Source organism: Gambusia affinis, linkage group LG19, assembly GCF_019740435.1.
Source record: "Gambusia affinis linkage group LG19, SWU_Gaff_1.0, whole genome shotgun sequence".
In the NCBI taxonomy this organism is placed as follows: Eukaryota; Metazoa; Chordata; class Actinopteri; order Cyprinodontiformes; family Poeciliidae; genus Gambusia; species Gambusia affinis.
Genome location: NC_057886.1, coordinates 18,503,809 through 18,524,380, shown reverse-complemented (window position 1 = coordinate 18,524,380; position 20,572 = coordinate 18,503,809). Strand labels below are relative to the sequence as shown.

At 37.4% G+C, this 20,572-nt stretch overlaps 1 protein-coding gene across 2 annotated transcripts in view; it reads left to right on the top strand.

The window, feature by feature from the left end:
- The window catches only part of axin1 (axin 1), a 32,047-nt gene extending 11,807 nt beyond the window's left edge, over positions 1–20,240 (top strand). For both annotated transcript variants that reach the window (XM_044099460.1, XM_044099459.1), the window contains 10 exons: positions 1,309–2,250; positions 9,073–9,213; positions 9,946–10,042; positions 11,110–11,247; positions 14,102–14,604; positions 14,691–14,855; positions 15,009–15,257; positions 15,428–15,535; positions 17,092–17,241; positions 17,538–20,240. In XM_044099460.1, coding sequence (XP_043955395.1) covers positions 1,379–2,250; positions 9,073–9,213; positions 9,946–10,042; positions 11,110–11,247; positions 14,102–14,604; positions 14,691–14,855; positions 15,009–15,257; positions 15,428–15,535; positions 17,092–17,241; positions 17,538–17,664 — 2,550 coding nt within the window. In that variant the 5' untranslated portion in view covers positions 1,309–1,378 and the 3' untranslated portion in view covers positions 17,665–20,240. The remainder of the gene's footprint in view (positions 1–1,308; positions 2,251–9,072; positions 9,214–9,945; positions 10,043–11,109; positions 11,248–14,101; positions 14,605–14,690; positions 14,856–15,008; positions 15,258–15,427; positions 15,536–17,091; positions 17,242–17,537) is intronic.
- Positions 20,241–20,572: the final 332 nt, after the last annotated feature.

Genomic DNA, 20,572 nt, shown 5'->3' with positions numbered 1-20,572 from the left:
ATCAGACAAAGCATTCATCCTGCTAATTCAGGCATTTACCATCTTTTTATGGAAAGTTGAGTTAAATTTGACTTAGTTTTCCATAAGCCTATAGTGCTAACAGATTTATTCCCAGTTTTGGTAAGTGGCTGACTTACCAAAACTACTCCAAGAGTTCCCTGGCCAAAACTAAAGACCTCACAAAAGAGACATTGATATCCCCCAAGACTTTCAGGAAAATATTTTTTGGACTGATCAGACAAAAGTCAAACTTTTTAAAAGGTGTATGTCTTTACATGTTTTGTAAAACCAAAACAGCATTTCAGAAAATTCTGCCTGTCTGTGGCTGCTGTGGGAAAATCTTGGGCTATTTTCTATTTTAGAGTTAATTCTTTTTGCTGTAGCAAAACATGAATTATGATATGTAGAAAATCTTGAAAAAAGATATTCAGCCTTCAGTTTGTCACTTTAGGCTCAATAGTACTTGGATTATGCAGCAGAAAAGTGATCCAAAGAACACCACCAAGTCGACATCTTCTCAAAAAAGAAGGTTTTGTAGGGGCCTGGTTTGGTGCTCATTGGTTATCTTTGTCTGAAAAGTTAATTGACGATCTGAAAGGTTTGGAAAAAATAAAACTAAATCTTCAAAGCTCCAAATACTTCTTCACAGTACAGTACTTAGCATTATTTACCAACTCTTGAAACAATTTTTCAAGTTTTCAATATACAAAACTTGTAGTTCACTTAGAAAGCTCCTCTCCATTTTTCCTTTCACTTTCTTTGCTGAGGAGAAATAGACTTGTACAACATGGAAAGGTTTTATTTGCCACAAGGTTCAAGTTAGAAGATGACTGGCCAAAATCTGGACATGACTTTGCAAATATCAGCTGAGGCCTGTGAAGGAAAAATGTGTCATCACAGGCCTCATTTGCTTCTGCTAATGAGGTGGAAGCAAATGAAAGTTGAAGACAGTTTCTCTTCAAATTTCTTTATGGCTGAAGCTTGGGTAGAGCAGGACAGACAAAAAAAGTGGTGATAACTTTTTTTTTTTGCTGACAGAAAGGAAAATGGTTGTAAATATTATTGCTACCTTGGGACAGTGTGAATTATTTGCCCAGCATATTATTAAACTAATTGAGATTCATATTGCTTTTCAAGTCTTTTCATATATTATGTTCTGAATACAGTGCATGCATGTCTGATAATTCAATTTATGAATTGCTGATTTAGCATTAGTCTAAGAATGAACCTTTGTGCGAGTGCGCTAGCAATGGTCTGCCTTCATTGTCATGTGAGCTGCCTCTCATTATATATTTTCCCTCCTTGCAGGAGCTTTTTCAGAGAAGCATAACTAGAATACTGGCTCCAACAGTTGTGCAGCGTGGGCACCGCAGGGTTCATGGATGCTGGGACTATGAGCATCAGCGACCAAAGGGGCTTCATCTCAGACCTGGGAGGCAGCTTCACTGAGGATGCTCCCAGACCTCCAGTTCCCGGGGAGGAAGGAGAGCTAGTGTGTGGTGATGGTCGCCAGCATGGCAACCTCACCTTCTCCAAGAATGAGGGCGCCAAATGTGAGGCGTCTGTGGCCACGCCCAGGCGGTCAGACCTGGATCTGGGCTACGAGCCAGAGGGCAGTGCTTCTCCAACACCACCCTACTTAAAATGGGCAGAGTCCCTTCATTCTCTCCTGGATGACCAGGATGGCATTCTTCTGTTTGGGAAATTTCTCAGGCAAGAGGACTGCGCGGACATGCTGGACTTCTGGTTTGCATGCAGTGGCTTTCGCAAACTGGAAGCCAGCGAGGGGAACGAGGAAAAGAAAGTAAAGCTGGCGAAAGCCATCTATAAAAAGTACATCCAGGACAACAATGGAATTGTCTCCAGACAAATCAAACCAGCTACTAAGTCTTTCATCAGAGATTGTTTGATGAGGCTTCACATTGATCCTGCGATGTTTGACCAGGCTCAGACCGAGATACAGAGCAGGATGGAGGAAAACACTTATCCTTTGTTCCTTAAATCTGACATATATTTGGAATACACACGGACAGGAGGAGAGAGCCCCAAGCTGTGCAGCGACCGAAGCTCTGTTTCTGGGAATGAAAAGGGACTGTCAGGGTATTTACCAACTCTAAATGAATGTGAGGGGCCAGAGGAGACCGAGCGTGACCTGACCCCAAGCAGCCAGCTCACTCAGAAGCTGTTGATGGAGACGGTACCGCAGCAAGCTGCCAGCAGTGCAAAATTCCAGGACAGCCAGGAATACAGGTAAATCCTCCCAGGCATCTTAAGAAAAAAGCTTTACCTCAGCTCAAACTGTGCACTGTTTCCCCTCCAAACTGCTGAATTAGAAATAAAGCTGAAACCCCAAAACAGCATGAAGTTGGAGATGAAAACACAATGTGAGTGTAGCGCAAGAGACAGCAGAGTTGATGTTGTGTGAAGTGGAGCATCTCCACCTCAAGTGGGGAGGATATGTCAGAAGTTGAATAGGTTATTCCAGCTGCTGTTTAGAGTTTGAAACATAAAATCATTATTTTTCTTTGTGCGTGTGGGGACTCTGAGAATTATGTTTCCTTTTCTTTTTTCAAAGACCTGGCCAGGTATTGATGGGAAGGCGTTCAAGCTGATTTTATTTACATTCGTATTTTGGATAATCCTTGACCCTTATTTGTCTATTTTTCCTTTCAGCACAGGGCTAATTTTTTTTTAAAAGAAAAGTTTTTTATAGTTTAGAGTAAATAGTAAATTTTTCTCAGACAATTTGGTTTTTTGTAAAGCTAGTCTTTTTTATAGATCAAATCTGCAGATCTATAAAAATCCTGCAGAGCATTCTCTCTCTCTTCCTCTTTCTCTCTCTATTTCTGTACATAAATATGCTGTTTTAACCATTTGTGAGCATAGCAGCAAATTTAGCACAAGAGATGAGACAATACACAAGATTGAGTTCACAGGAAATATTTTTCCCCGTTGACCCACAAATCACAGACTGTCTTTTAAACTGTCTGAAATCAGCTAAATATTATGTAATTCTGGCTTGTCTAGGCCATCTATTCTGGTTTGCATGCTTTCTACAGTTGTTCTATGAAAATACTTCTTTTCAGGTTTTCATTAATAGAAAAAATATTTTATGAATCTTAAGGTGTGTATTAAAGAGAATCTATTAAGTAGGCAACTATCAAGTTCAGGTTTGATCAAAGTATATTATTTTAAGATAGAGATGATCAAATGGAATACAGATTCACTAAGAAGTGACAGTAGCATCATTTGGAATTATCTCTCTTTTGAACGGTTAGCCAGTTGCAGTGTTTCACAGATTTTAGATGTCGTCTTTTGTGTTTTCACTTTTTTTCTTTACTGTAAACCCAAAATACTGCCACATAAACAATATAAAATCTTATTGTTTGCTTCTATTGGATGACTCCATCCAAAAGCAGTGCAACAACTAAAGAACAACTTCCTTTCATACTTCAAAATAAGATTCTTCACGTCAAAGGCTCTAATATCCCCCATAAGACAAACTCATTGTCAAAGCAAGTAGATAGTAGATGTTTCAAAGTAGTATTTGATTAGAAATAATTGTAACATTTTGAAATTGAGATAATTAGTTCTCCCTACATAAAAATAGGTTTTCTTTTGCCAGCAGTCTTCAAATCCAGGCCTCAAGGCTTAGTGTCCTGCAACTTTTAGATATCTGCTTCTACACACAGTCAAGCAATTAGGTCATTAGACTCTGGATATCTTGACTGCAAACTGAGGAGGTCGTTCAACCTTTTGGCTGAGGAGTATTGGAGCAGGTACACATCTAAAAGACGCAGAACACCTACCAACCAACGTGCAGCGTTAACTTGAGCAATGCATACACTGAGCACTAAGCTCTGTGTTGTGATCTTCATGCCTGTTGTTCACATCTATTTTATGGTTTAATGACAAGCAAAGTTGTCGGGCAAAATATTTAACTTATTATCTGACTGCATCAGATTCTGCTGAGATTTCTTAGATCAAATAAACTCTTGAAGATCATATGTTCCCTCTGCACTTTATGGTTTCCTGCTGCTTCCTTAATCATGTTTGCTTTGATGTGCTTCACAAGTGTTTCTCAAGCCCATATTTGTCATGATGAGAGATCACAATTTGTGAAGAATAGTTGTAGCTCATGGAACTAAAGGATCATCTAAACGTGTGATTTGTTTAGATAGCTCAAACTCCTCCAATGTTTTTGTAATCTCTTAATAATCTTATACTTATTTTGACATTGCTCTGTTCATTGCTGTTCTTACCTTGAATGAAGGACATGTGTTCACTTTTGCTGTTTCTTCTCTGATGACTTATGCTTCTATTCCTTGCGAATTTTTAACCTATAACGGAAATGTTTTGCATAATTTGCTTTTAATTTATTGCCCAGGCGAAGATTCAATGAAAGATGCATCTTTTTGAGCCCTTATCGATTGCTTTGTTGCAGGATACCACTGTTGTCTATAATTTAAAGTAGAATACCTTTAAATCCCCTGAAGGACATGCAGGAATAATGCAACACCACAAGCCTGTCTTGGCTGAATGTAGTAAAATATACTCCATTATTTATTTATTCATGTAAATGAGTGTCTTCTAGTAATTAAAATTGGACAGAGGCCCATCCTAATGGTCTGTAATGCTAAATGCACTGTGTATATTGTGAGGTATTATGAGGGCATTGCGGTGAAGACAACGGAAGGCTTTCCCCAACATGGACAAGCATCCAAATTCTTTTTTGTACATACTGTGATGAGATGCTAATTGCTTAGCATGAAAAAATACATTTCTTCAAAATCAGTTAAAATGTCTCGCAAGCAGAAATATGTCTCTGGAAGTGAAAGTCTTATTGCTAGAGAGAAGTTGGATGATGTTACCATCAGAACCAAGAGAAAAAAAAATACGTTTAAACCTAGTCATTGAAAACAATTGCATCCTGTGGTTAAGTAAAAAAGCCCAGCTGTTAAAAGGAGGATCCTAATTTGATGGCAGCTATTATCCATTTCTCTACAATGCAACTCTGCAAGAAAATAATTGAAGTTGCGTCACAGTGGTACACTACAGAGACATTCCCACAGCTCCAGTGCTGTGATGAGAGACAGGAACTCACATCAGCTGACAGACAGACGATACCTTCCAGATAAAACTCTCTCTGTGACAGCAACATGGTGCACAGTGCTGCACTCAGGAGCAGACTCAGAACAAATCCCAATTACAATTTGCTCTGTTGAAATACAATAAATGAACGGAAATTAGATATTCCCTGGACCACATGATTGCATGTTTCAGTCACAATTTTGAGTTAAACTCTGGTCTTGCTGAATGTCATCGCATTCACCACTACAGCCATATACTTTTTAGTGTTGATATCTGTAAATTACAAATGCTTATTTATGCAAGAAAGAATTTAAAAATTCTAACCAGGGGCAATTTTATGAAAATCAGTGTTTAAAATAGTCTGAAATGCAGAAATGAAAGTGACTTAAAAAAAGAAGAAATCTGCAGAGTTATTACAGAGATTTCAGTCATGCATGTAAAGATCTGAATGGCATACAAGAAACAGCATGAATTAATATGTGAGTGAAGTAGTTTTTGTGCTGATTGTCACATAACTATTTCAGGAATCAAGCATTTGGCTCAAATTACAAAAAGACACGCTTCATTTTTAAATAGCCTCTTAGCTCTACCCGTTGGGTTTTTTTTGTGAACGTAAATTTTACAGCAGTTGTGTCAGATCCCCTTTAGAGAGTGGCCACAGAAGACATTAAAAAGTCTCTCAGATCAGTGTTAAGAAATGAAATGACTTGAAAGAGAATGCCGTTTGTGTTAATGTTTAGGAGGAGTTTATATTAAATAAAAACGGTTGAAATTTGTCCGGATTCTAGTGGTTGTGCATTTCAAAGATGTGCCTACATGCCTTTTGTGATTCAGACATGGAATAATAATAAGAAAAATCAAATGTGTTTCTGTTTGATTTGTGTTAAATTTCTTATCTACTGAAGTAATTTTAAATACAAACTCTATGTTTTGCCTTTTCATCAGCATGGTAACTTTAATATAATATCAGGGTTTGATATTTTGTTTTGAGGGGGTATTGAAGGGAGAAAATAATCTGAACTTACATAATTGTACCCTAACATATTCAGACTTTTACAAAGTGCTTTAAATCACATCACCAAAAAGATCATCTTTATACTCACCATGGTCTCACTGACAGCCTTTGTTGACAAAAAATAACAACAAAGCCTGTGTTGACTAGTTGTTTTGCTGCACATCCATGTTTCTGTGCAGTTTTCAAATATTTCAAAAATTTATTTCAGACAAAATTCAAAAATGAGGTCAAACCTTGTTGTTAGGTTTATATATGAGGAATGGACTTCCTCCAGGTTCATTGTTTTCTGTCAGCACTTATTGAATGATGGCAGATTTTTTTCTCTGTAATTAATTTCATTTGCTGAAAAGATTGACAACTCAAGTGCACACTGGAAGAGTTGGAATAAACAATTTTAAGTGTTATGATAATGGCTTCAATGATAAATTTCTACACTGTCTGAACGTTCATGTTGTTCTCAGATTGTTCTTTTAAGGTTGAAACCATTTTAATTTACTGAAATGGAGGGGAAATTTAAGCTTTACTAATGGGCATAGGAGAGATATACAATTGTTAAGGTATAGGTTTCTTAACCTTAGAAACTCCACCATGCCTCTCCTATAGTTCAGCCAGCTGAATTCAGACTGCTACACTTTTCTTTAGCTTATAAGAATACATTTGCCTTTTTAGAAATTGTCACACCATTCCAGCCCTTTACATATCTGTCTGTGTATCTGAGCATAAACCATTTGGACGTTCTGAACAGGTACACACCCTTATTCACAGAGTTTTTAGTGCAGCCAAATACCTAGGTTTTACTCAAAGATGTTGCACTACTCTAAGGATGTGATGATTCTTTGGTTTATACCGTGTATTCTCAGACGAGGAGGGCAAAGAAAAAAGAAAGAAGAAAGAATAAAGTGATTCCTAACAGAATAACAATGTAGGTTTTGCATCCTTGTTGTCCCTAAAAGATAAATTACCCTCACTAACAGTGTGGATTAGGTCACTACTCAATGTCTTTCTAAAAAATAAGCATTGTTTTTGCTGCTTCTACTTATAATATGATTTGTCTTTTTCTGAATCTGTGTGTTTGGTACCACACTCTCACTTGAATTGTTACTGTTAATGCCAACACAAAATCAGTGCAGTCACATGGACGGCACATGGACGTTCACTGAGAGTAACAACAACTCTAGTGGCTGCATACGGATAACGAATTTATGCTGCACAGGCCTCTCTGAGTAGATAGTGAAGCAGACTGAAAAGTTCGAAATAGGCCTTATTAATGTGGCGCCGTTCTAAAACTAGTTGGAAAGCTACTTTGTTAACATGCAACTGCTGGATACCTGAGCAGTTAACACAACAGTATCCATTTCAATTTGTGAAACCAAATAGCCAAATAGCAAAACAGTTTATTCCATGTTGTTGTTAAAACTGCCTATAGAAATCAAAATAACAACCAACTGTTGTAGACAACACCCTTATGTATATAATAAATAATACGGTATATTTATTATAGCAGTTGTAGAAAATAACTTTTGAAATAGCAGTAGTTAGTTCATGCTATGTGTGTTTGTTAGAACTTTTCCTGTAACCAACCTGCCAACACGAAACTGCAGTATTTGTTTCAAAAGCTAATCATGTCGTGTGAATCTCATCTACCTCCTTACAACTCATCTGACCTGAAGCATTCACATGCACATTAAACCCTATAATATTTCACTCAGCCATTTTGTGCCAAGACGTATCAGCTTGATTTCATTGTTGGGATCACTATTCATTTGATACCTGACAAGATTTAAATCCTGTACTGGTATAATTTTACTTGTATGGAAATTCTTATAATTATTTACTAAATACTTTCTTAGCAAGTCCAATGCTGAGTTTTCTTAATTTTCTTTCAGAATGTTATTATTTATTCTACATATAAAGACTGCAACATTTACTGCAATTACAGCTGCATTATTTAGTTATCATGCACCTTCATTATCCCAGTTCTGTAAATTATTCTGTTAAATGTTGGCGCTAATGGAAATCTGTTTGTCGTGAAGGTTTCATTTGAACTCTTGGTGCTTCTGCATTCCAAGCAGGGAGAAGGTTTGGGGCAAATGCTTTGGGGAATTTCTATTTGAATAAAGAATAATGATGCCTAACATTTATAATTCATGTGCGCACAGCCCTTTAAGTTGTCTGTTCAGCTGAGTGGGTGATGGTGATTGGTGTCAAAAAAGTGTCAATCTTTTTCTTGATGTGTACCAACTTGAAAAGCTCTCCTTCACATTTTAGATTTTATTTAACTTTTGTTAAATATCACATAATGATAACAGAATGTGGAAGAGTTTATCGATAAAGATTTGAGGTTAAGGTTAGGTCTTACCATCTGCATATCTTTCTTGAGTAGAAAAAATAACAGCCAAGAGATAATCAAAGGCTGAAGTTTGGCTCAAGTTTAGCAAAAGGCCTAAAATTGAAAAGAAATAACATGTTAGAGAAAAGTAAAAAACTCAACTCAATTAATTGCTGTACAGTGACTATTATAATGAAAAAGGGATGCACAACCTGCAAACCACAACGGACAAGAAATTTGAGCAAAAGTTTCACAATGTCTTAGGAGGCTGACAAATATATGGATGAGATTCTTCACACACAACCTTTAACTGTCGACTATATTTTTTAGTTTTGTGGCTTTATATTCTTGTGGTTAAAACAATAAACCTGGTTAAAAAACAATCTTGTTTAAAGTCAACAAAGCAACTAGAATTATGTTAAGAAGAGCATTTAATGAATACGTTTTATAAATTATTATAGATTCTTGCTGCACTTAAAATTTTCAAGCTTGCAAGGAAGCCTAAATAAAGATGACTAAGCTGCCAAACTTGGGCAAGAAGTTAACTAAGCACATTTTTTTAAAAAATATTGAGATTTATTTTGTGTAATGTCATTTCTTTTCATAGTTTTTGTGTTTTTCTCATTTCTGTTTGCAGGCATGGACCATGTCGAGAATCCATCAACCCGTACTACGTCAACATTGGTCATGTTCTGGCCCCAGCCACCAGTGCCAATGACAGTGAGCAGCAGAGCATATCCAGTGACGCAGAGACACTTTCGCTCACAGACAGCAGTGTGTATGTATCTTCTCACCGCACAAGAAAACACAGTTTTACCATTTGTTATATCATGGCAGGCTAAAACACTGTCTGACTCAGCAGTTCTAACAATAAAATTGTTTCCTGGACTGAATTCAAAATGTGCAGCGAAATTTATACAGTTCAATGTTTATTTGGCTGGACAAATGGACCAACTTGTCTAATATAAAGTATTAACTAAATGTTTCTTTTCCATAACCTTCACTTGCAAGCTGGAGCCCTAACTTGGTGTTTTATCTGGCATCAATTAAAAAAACTTTGATTTCGGTGTTTGATTATGAGTCTCCTTGTTGCTAAAATGAAGATTCGAAAAATCCTTTAGGTGCAGTGTGACTCTGTGGAATTGAGCTGGAGCCTTCAAAGTGTGCACAGCTGGGCCCCCAAAAAATGTTTGAGGCGGAATGGATTAAAAGCTGCGATCAGCTAATTGGTCCTAAGCATTCAGCACAGGAGACTGTGAAAGCTGCACTGACAGTTGCTACAAACTCATACATTTAAAAACATGTTGCTGTGATCTGCCTGACCACTTGTGATGCAGAACGAACGGCCATAATGCTGCAATAATCCCTCTCATGCTGCACAGGATAACAAAGGCACTTTTGGGTGTTTGTTTCAGAAGGAAAATGCTGCGTGAAGCGTTCAGCTTCAAAGCTGCCTCTGTTGTTTATTCATGAGGATGATTTGTGAAAATATCTTTGTTGTTCATTCCAGAAATGGTGTTCCACCATACCGATACCGCAAACAGCATCGCCGGGAGATGCATGAGAGTGCCAAAGCAAATGGGCGAGTGCCACTACCTCATTTTCCAGTGAGTTATTCATGGGATATTTCCCTTCCACCTCGCTCTCCGCCTCTACACCTCTCTCTTTGTAACTGTCTGTCTCTGCTTATTTCTCCTCTGCTCTCCCATTGGAAATGTGCATATTTTAGTTCAGCTGTGTTACAGCGCCTGTGATGGAGTATAAGAATAGCTGATGGTGAAAGAGAAGGCTGTCTAAATGCAGCTTGATGCCTTCCTAAGCTGTGCGCGCTGAAGCCTAGCAGACATGAAACCTCCCCTGTGACAGCCTGATGCCTCCCTCTGCAGCTTTATGCTGTCGCTTGGTAGGAAAGCCCTGGCCCTAATTAGGCCTGGGAGTAAAGAGTCCAATTAAAAAGCCACACATGGCACCCTACTGTCCTAAGTGTGAATTTACTATGCAGTGGGCCGCATGATGCTCACATCACCTTGCTTAAATAAACATCTTATTTTCAATGTACTTTTGTAATGGAAGATGGTCTATGAACCCATGTTAACAGCTAGCAAAAGAGGAAATCTACTTATTTAAGAGATTACAGTTGATATAAAGTGTAAATAACCCATTAATATGTCAGGTTTATTTTGACAAATGAGGCCAAGAAAGGTAGTTTACAAACTTTTGTTGTAAGAAAATCTAAATGAAAAACTGCTGCATTAATCAGACTGAATAAATGCACACAGTATTAAACTAATACTTTGCTCAAAAAACTTAATTTAATATTTGAAATTCAATTTTATTTGACAGTATTTGGCCACTTCTGAAATGTAAACTGTAACAAAAAAGATTACATTTGTACAACAAGAACAGAAAAGCAAAGCAGAGAAATGAATCCGTTTTAGTAATATTCAAGGTGGTTAAGTCTCGTTGCAGATTCATTCATATTTAAATTTACAGTCCCCCTTGGAAGCAACACTGTCAGTTCTGCCCCTTTCGTTGTTTCCTGCTTCTTTTCTTCAGCCTGACCTCTGACGGGATGTGTGGGGTCAACCGTACTAAAACTGTTCTTAACGGACACACAAGGTGGTAGGAAGACATTCCACAGTGTGTGCTTACGGCCTGACGTTTCTTCTTCCAGCGCACAAACCGGATTCCAAAGGACATACACGTGGAGCCCGAGAGGTTCGCTGCAGAGCTAATCAAGAAGCTGGAGGGCGTCCTGAGGGAGAGGGAGGCTGAGGAGAAACTGGAGGAGAGGCTGAAAAGAGTGCGACTGGTATGATCATCTCACTTTCTGTTTCTGAAAGCATAAGCAGATTCTCAGATTCTCTCTAGAGCTGCACAATTTCAGGAACATATTTAATTCTAATAAAGCCGTTGAAAATTGCAATAACATTAATGGTTATGACTAATTCTCATTTTCCAGACATTTTTTCTTTCTGTCATTGCACAATGTCTCCACCGCTCTATCTGCCACTGAAGAAATAAAGGACGATACACTCCGTTCAACTTAAATAATAGATCTGCAGAACATGAATGCATAGGACATGAAATATTATATTCTACCAAATATTTCATCCAAACAGTCCAGTATGATTGGAATGTTTCCCATATATTGTGCAGTTCTAATTCACAATCACGTAATTAAAATTCTGTTCATTTTGTTGGATATAAAAAATATTTCAAAAATATTTTTGAAATCTTTATATTCAAAAATATAAATATTTTTTTGAATCATGAAAATAGCTGAATACAAAACTAAAAACATTCTCATTAATATGGTATTAAAATAATGCAATGAAATCTATTTTGACAGATAGCAGACAGAAAAATCTCTATGTGTTCAAGCAGTCAAGAGTGACAAAAGATTTGCATCGTAATAGTGAAAATCAATATCAAATAGTATATTTTTGCACTTTTCTTACTTTCTTACTTTAGTAAGTACATAATTTGATAAGGCCACTATACAGTGAGTAGAAAATTAGGTTAAAGAAAATGATTAGAGGGCGAGTGAAGCCGGTTTCTGGGCCAGCCAGGGAGGTGCGTGCGTGTGCTTGTGTGTGTTGGTGTCTGTGTGTGTGCAGCCAACAGTCTTCTAATGTTCACAAACAAAGGAGACTTAAATCCGTCTGGCCTTAATGAAATAAACAAGGCCGGCCATCGGAGTGAAGAGTAAAAAGCAATATGAATCATGTGGAGGATTCTGTCCTTGGCCTGTCAGCAATCTGGCTTCCTGGATGAATCGAACGGAGCACCTGCACACTCGGCCACTTGTAAGCCTGGAACAGTGAGCCAGGCCCGTTTGATGCCACTTGGAACGCCAATGAAAAGGTTGTCGTTACTACAACTGATATTTCTCTCTACATGCGGTGCCAAGTATTAAATCTCTAGGTGGATAATTTATGTGGAGGCCTATGAAAGGAAAAGCTGTGGGTTTGTTTTATTGAAACCAGGAGCTAAAGATGAAATGATTTATATTGTGGCTATCTAGAGTAGGAAAAAAGAAGCTTTGGTTCTAGTACTTTGGCAATTAAAATAACTCTTAAGCAATGTGCTGTTACATAAGAAAGTATCTAGATCCCAGCTACAAATTTTTATTGGATGGAGATTTATTACGTAACTTCCTATGAGGGGAAATAGTTTTGTGACATTCAATTGATTAAATACCTTATGTCCATCTAAAATTCTGCAGAAAAACAGATGAGCTGAAGATTAATATCAGTAATCTCTGGCATTTTTAAAATCCTTTTAAAATAATTGATTAATCCCAACTTTTGACAACAGCTTGCATAATGGAAGAGAGAAGCGTTTTAGAATTGCTTTTTGCAACATCTCTCCTAGCAATTTGGAAGTTTTGCGTCTTCTCTTCAGCTTACCCAGTTTAGTTCCAATGACTGAAAAATATAGAAAAAAAATGATTTAGTTATATTTTTGTGGATATGAAAAAAATATTTAGGTTTATTATTGTGCCCAGAGACTTTTTAATGACCCAGTTATAGAGGCTGCCATATTTTCTTAAATGTCCTGCTTATTTCAAGACAGGATCTCATAGTAGGAATCCTCCACCCTACCAAACAACAGGGATGCGGAAACTCATTCTTAGTTTCTCTAAGTCATACAACTGCAGTTTGACAAATTTGACATGTTTACGTTATTGCTACCCAAAACAGAATTATATTTTTCCCGAATGTGTCAGAAATTATCAGCTGGTATGTAAACAGCTTTAATAGTTAGTATGGAGACTTGGTGAGCCTATATGCCACTCTTTACTGTAGAACCAGTAAAAATTTTGGATACTTTTTAAGCTTCCTTACCATCTTCCCCACTGCACATGGTAGCAAAATAAACTCAAACCCTTGTCCAGATTTGCAACAAATCCAGTTGTTGTAATCTTTTTTTAAACTGTTGTTCTTATTGTGTCTGTATCTTAGTAAATTCCAAAACTGACATAACACCTATTTGCTGGGCATATAGCAACAATAAAACATCTATGGAGTTCGCCTTCTGTTCTAGCTACATTACGACATTCCTGGGATTTAAATTATTGTAGGGAATATATTTCCATATACATGACCTTATTAAGTCTAAATATTCAACATAGTCATCAGAGGTCCTTTTAACTTTCAGAATAAAACTGGACCATTACCAAACATCTCAGAATTTCTCCCCATCTCCTGTTTTATTTAGTTAGATTTAATTTTAATTCATGCACATCCTCTTTTCCTTTTTCACCATCTTCTCTGCCCCTATTATAAATGCCTGTAGCACCCCACCCAGTAAATCCTCCTTGAGCAGATTCTGTCAGAGCACAGTTTTGTCTCAGTCAGTCAGAGTTGTAGCTGAGTCGGCTGCAGTTGTCATGACACAGAGGGAGCACAGAAGTGCTGTGTGCATACTGATAGATGGTGCTCATGGTTTTGTCTCCCCACATCTGCAGTCAGAGGGAAAAATAATAAATGTATTAATGGTATGGGCAAAGCCTGCCACCTACAGGTTGAAATAGGAACAACATGTACAGTTGGGTTAAGCGGAATATCAGAAATCTGCTGTTTATAAAGTCATAATTTATATTTGTTCGTAGATATTTTTGTTTTCACCAATTTCCTTATGATATATTTTTTTTATTAAAGGAGGAAGAAGGAGAAGAAGTGTCCTCACCTTCATCATTACTCAGTGAAAGATTCCCCCCTAGTGCTTATTCACTGAATTACAATCCCCGCTATGCTGACATCACATACAGCAGTCCTTTTGTCCAAGATGCTCACGAGGAAAACCCAGAGAGTATCCTGGACGACCACGTCCAACGGGTCATGAAGACGCCCATCTGTGAGTCTCCAGGAACTGGGCGCCACTCCCCCAAGTCGCGCTCTCCAGATGGTTTCTCAGGAGTGAGAGGGGTGGCACAGTCAGGTCAGGGGAAACATTCAGCCAGAAACGGTTTGAAAGGAGAGACGAGCCATGCGTACCACCACAAATATGTGCCTCACAGTCACACGACTGCGGTGGACACTGAAGGGGCCACGCGCACACACGGCAACCCCGCCTGGAACCTGGAGACAAGCTATTACGGCTCAAAATCTCGAAGCTATGCAGACGGCATGACATCTAACCCTGTGGAGCACATAGGCTACAGGTGTGGTGCAACTTTAATCGTTTTATTCCTTACTCACATCTATAGAATCCTTGTTTTCTACTCAGTTCCATTTTTATGTTATGCAGCAGCAAAGCTGGCCCACAGTGTAAAAGGGCGTTCAAGAGAGGTGAAGAGGCGAGAGCTTATGATGTGCCATGGCCTGCGGAGGAAGTGGAGAAAAAACAAAAGATCCTGTTATGGCTGATGGAGGGTCAGAAAGAAATGGCTCAACAAAAAAGAAGCCCACATGGGTCAGTGATTTCTTACTTTAAGCCAGAAATCACATTATATTGGTTTAAAAGTGACAAATATCTCACATAGTAAGAAAGTTCTGTCTTTCCTCTCAACATATCCAATTTAAATTCAGTATGAGTGCTTTAACCACTCATATTCTTTACATTCAGGAGTGTCAGTGGGTCCAAGAGGACTGCGAACCATGAGGGATCTCGCCTCGGCTCCTCAGACAGATCAGGGTCCATGCATTCATGCCTCAGTGGCCAAGGGCGCAGCAACGTGCAGCCGTTTCACCCATTCATCCAGGACCCTACTATGCCTCCTAACCCGGCTCCCAGCCCCCTCATCCAACTGGAGGAAGTTTGTCGACGGCTTGAAGAGGAAAAGCTGAAGTCTGGATCTCTGCAGCCCAAGCAGAGGTAACAAAAAAGAAAAAAAAAAATCTTATTCCTGCAGTTATCGGTGTGGTTAGTCAGAATAGTCTCAGAACAGAAAGCAGAAAGAACTGTTGGCTTTGTCCAGACAGTTTTGCTTTTGTTTCTTTCTTTTGGCTGCTATGTGTCTGAATCGGGGTTGTTTGGTCCTTCAGGTATGTGATGGAGGTGATCCAAAGGGGTCGCGCAGCAGTCAGGCCTGCACCGGTTCCTCTGCTCAACGTGGTGCCCGCCGTTTCAGAAAACGAGCTCTCCGAGCCAGAGTATGTCTAATGGTTCACTCCAGTAATGATGTCATAACTCTACGTTACCCCAAACCTTAACCCTGTTTATCACTTGTTTTGACAGTTTCAGGTGTTTAGCGGATAATTACGCACATTCAGGCACTCAGACAACCTATGCATAAAAAACAACAGAACAGAAGAGACTTTCTTACATATTTGACCAAAGAACAGCTACAAAAAGGGTTTACAGAGGAAATGTTTGTTGTTTATGTTTGAACAAAATCAAAGAGGCTAGAGTATTACAGATGCATACCAAATCATTTTGGAATATTCTTCTGGAAAACGTGTTTTTGTTTGATGCCCATCTAAGGTGGGTACTAAATAGATGGTGGGGAATGTGTTCGACTAAGATGAAATGCAGAGTACTTGGCAGATCCAGAGGGTGAAGCCTTCATGTCAGATCTGGAGGAACAGAAAACATCTCAGGTTTTAACAACATAACCTTAAGCGGGAAATTAGGAAGATAAAAGGTGTGATTCAGCTGATTTTAAACAACTATTTAAAATCATTGTTTTCAAATTAGCAGCTCCCTGTTCAGGTTTTTACAAAGGAAAGACATACATTCTCTTCAGGGAGGTAAGAATCATCTCACACTGTCTATCATGTCAGTATAGAGTCCTGATCCCTGATAGATATTGAGTTGTGATGGTGATACTGATTAGTTGGCATCTCTTGCCTTGCCACTTGCATGGTGCCATCTGTGGATGAACAGAAGACAGATGGATTCACTGTGGTGCGACGTACAAACACCAACATGTTGGCTACATGCGCCATTAGATTCATCATCCGATTCACTAATCAACCTCTTCAAATATGATTTTTCTGCCTAAAGTCAATAACAGACATTACATTTAGCATGATGAAACAATATAAATGTTATTTCAGCTTCTTATCCTTTTGGCAACTGCCACTGTAACAGCACTTTAATTAATCTGGTTTTTGTCTCATATTCTGTGTTTATGTATCTGTGTCATTGCAAGCAGCACCGTGGATGGATACTGTGCTGTCCTCTGCTTGCCATGTTTTTATTCTGCTCTTTGCTATCTATCTTGTGTCCATTTACTTTACCTTATGAGGTAAACGAAGCAGACGCACTTGCAAATCTTAAGCTCTGGAAGACGTTTTAACTTCAATCCACCTGCCTAATGTCTGCTCCCTGAATAGCAAAATGGATGAACTTCTCCTGTTCAACTCTAAAAGGGGTTCTACAGATCCTGGGCTCAGAGGACCTGTAGCTCTCACGGAAGAAAAACTTAATTTATCTCCATTATTCACGCTTTTAACCTCACTTTTTGTCATTTTACTCTCAAAAGAGCACAGACTTGTACTCTGGAAAACCTCTGTATGTTATGTAGTCATGTCAATTTTTGGTTTCTTCAACTGCCATTTGTGTGGTATGAACTTGCAGCGTGGTTCTCTATATATTATGTTTGTTTGCTTTTAAGCGATACCAATTTTCTCCTGCCTTGGAAATGCTTTGGAAAGAAAGAAAGCTTTGTGTGTTTTGACATATTTTCTTTGTTTTACATTTTCAGACATAAAGCCACTAAAAAGCAATCATGTGAGAATATTACTGTGGCCTACTACTTTTGCGAGGAGCTGATACCATACAGGACGTCTGTCAGAGGCAGAGTTGTCACATTGGGCCAGTTCAAAGAACTTCTTACAAAGAAAGGAAACTACAGGTGGGTTAAACAATGTCAGATGCATCTGTGTAAAACAGCATCTTTTATTGGTTTTAAATGGCCAATTATTTTAAAAGTTAGTCAACAGAAGAAGTTTTTTGTATAAAGCATGTTTTAATCAGAGACAAACTAATGAAATTCTGTCTTTTTCTAGGCTGCTGCAGTTGAGGTGAAATGTTTATGTAAAGTTGTCTATGTTTATGTAATTTGATTCCTTTCAATTGGGACCTCAAAATTTCCTTTTGTGGAAAATACATACATTAATGTTTCTTTTTGTTTTGTTTTGTTTTCTTTAGATATTATTTCAAGAAGGTAAGCGATGAGTTTGACTGTGGGGTGGTGTTTGAGGAGATACGCGAGGATGACGCCGTCTTGCCCGTCTTCGAGGAAAAGATCATCGGGAAAGTTGAAAAGGTTGACTGATGTGAACGCCGAAGGGGAAAAAAAGCAAAGTTGAATTGAAGAGCAGAAGCTGAATGTGAAAAGGAAGTGAGAAACAGAGATCAGAGGAAAGTGAGACAGCAGGGATGGATAAGAAGTGCTGAAGAGAAGATCTCATTCACATTTTTTGGAGTTCGATGTAGCATTGTAAAGTTTTCTAGACAGATGAAGAACAAAAGGACTCCTGAAGCTGCATATTTTTGATAAAGATATATCAGAGGAAGCCTTTCCTAAAGTAGCAGCACTTCCAATTTTTTAAATGTCCAGATGCCAGATATGTACAGTTTGTGTTAAAAGGGTAATCACTTTTTTTTATTATTATTATTGTATTTCATCTACTTAAAATGAAATGGTTGAGTTTTATTAAAATTATTCTCGGGTTAAAGGTGATAGAAATTCCTTTTCAAAGGAGACATTTTTTTTTTGACTTGAATGTTTGTGATCTTCTAAGTGCTTTTATATGTTATCAGAACTTTATTTTGATAGGCTGCTTGTTTATCTACATGTTGTGAACACATTTTCTCAGTTGAGGTTTTCTTAATCTTACAGACGGACTCCTCAGAATCTTTTGGCACAGTTTGGAAGGTTTAATGTCATTTTAGATATTTAATGGGCACTGAGAGTAATTTCATATGAAATTAAGCTATTTATTACAAGAATAGCAGAACTGACGCAGTTGTGTAAAATATTTCTGCTGTTCCTGGTTTGGTGTACACTGACTGGCAATAAAGCTAGCACCATTTTAGGTGACTAGATTTATTTATTTTTTTGCCCAATAGGAGCTAAAAGTAACAAAAGAAATGTGATGCAATAATTTCTAAACTAAAAAGAAAAATTGGAATCCAAATGTGAATCTATGCAAAATTATCACATAAAGTATTTGCCCCTTGGCATATTTCTTCTAATTTTTCCCTTTTGATCACTTTCCTTCACGTCATCAAAGAAATTTTTATATCAAGCACAACCACTGCAGAGACAAAATGTTTTCAAATTATTTATGCATGAAACAAAAGCTCTCCAAACCAATATGGCGCCCTATGTTCTGAAGCGTAATTACCTTCCATATATTATAATTGGTTGTGTGACTCTTGCCAGCAAAAACTACCATCAGTCTTTTAACTAGCAGAGATTCTTTTAAATATTTTTTTGAATCATTGAATATGTAGTTACTATTGAATAATATTTTATGCTTAAACATTTTGATGTGAATGCTATCTGTAAAACTAAAAAAGCAGCTGTTTTACTTGTAGGTTATAAGAAGAAAATCCCTGAAACTTTTGTTGCTGTTTTTCTTTTTTTCTTTTTTATTTTCCGCAGTCAGTAATTGTCATTATGTTTTTCCAAGATTACTTAAAGAAGTAATCTTGGAAAAGAACATATGTTGTTGCAGTATTTCTTTTGTTGCAACTTTAAACCTTGAATAACTCTGTAGTCTGTAAATCAATGAAAATACAGGCTGATTCCTAACCAGAAGCCTTCTCTGTGTGCCTGGCAGGAGTATTTTGATCTATATGTGATAAACACATTTTGCACCAAAGACAGAAAAAGATATCCTTTGGAATGACCCATTTAAACATCATTTTACAGCAGCGCTTTATATCCCAGTTGCTGCTTTTTCGTAGTAGAAAACACACTGAAGACCTAACCTGTTTTTATGATTGAGATTTTCTTATAAGTATCAGCAAAGGACGGAAGAAATACTTGATGAAGTTTGCAGAGTTGTTGCTTTCCTTCTACTCGACTAAAATGTCTCTGTCATTTTATGTAGCCTACCATCCTGGCCATGTATAGACAATGCTAAGGATATTTTCTGACTGAAATGGCACATAAACTAATACTAATGGCTCAGTGTCAGCCAAGTTTGCAAAGATAAAATGGGGATTCAAGGCCACCACATTTGTTTTTTTGTTGTTGTTTTTTTTCTTATCATTGGCCTGGAATCCATAGTGAGAAATGAGCCATTGTAAGGATGTGTCTTCTTACAGCAAGCAAGAACACTGGTAGACCATGAATGCAGAGTGCTGTATGTGTTTTATTGTGTTAAATCTTTTCTTTGTTTTTAAAGATGCTGCTTTTTCGATTGCTAATTTAAATCAATTTAATATATTTGTTGTTTATTAGTGTCTAAAAGTTACCAGCTTGTTAATTTATGTGGTTTCAACATTCTCTGTTTGAGTTATTCATCCCGTTGAAACAAAGAATCTGTTCTGTTGTGTATGAGGTCTTCTCCTTATTAAATCAATGTAATGTATACACTGAATTACAGAGTGCCTTTATTGCTGTGCTAATGATGTCTGCAGCCCAACGTGACACTATTTCCTCCTTTGTTGAGATATTTTCATTTGAATCACTTTTTTTCAACCTATTTATGTAAATGTAAATATGTAGAATCTAAGCTGTCGGCCGTAAGCAGCTCAGCCTTCACATTTACAGTCTTGGACCTGTTTTTTTTTTTTTTTCTTGTTGTTTTTTTTTTTTTTTCTTGTTTTGTTTTGTTCACTAATTAGCATGGTGACCATTTTAAGGTACCAGAATAATAAATTCATGCAATAAACCACTATTTCAGCATTGTGTGATTTGTCAGTTTTCACCTTTAGATGGGACACAAGCCAACAATTACTGGAGGTCATGAAGTGCAGCTAAAAACATATAGGAAAATACATATAAAAAAGGTTTTGTTCTCTTGTGTTTTGTATAACAAAGTCTGAAAATTTTACATTTTCAAGATTTTAATATTTTCTTTTAAAGTATTTTGAAAAACTAATAGGCCTTTATAATAAAATGGGAATAATGGAGTACTGTCTTAGTAATACAGAAGCAATAATGGAGTGATTATAGTAATCAATGTTCTTACCAGTGATCAATTATTACAACTGCATAATTATAAATT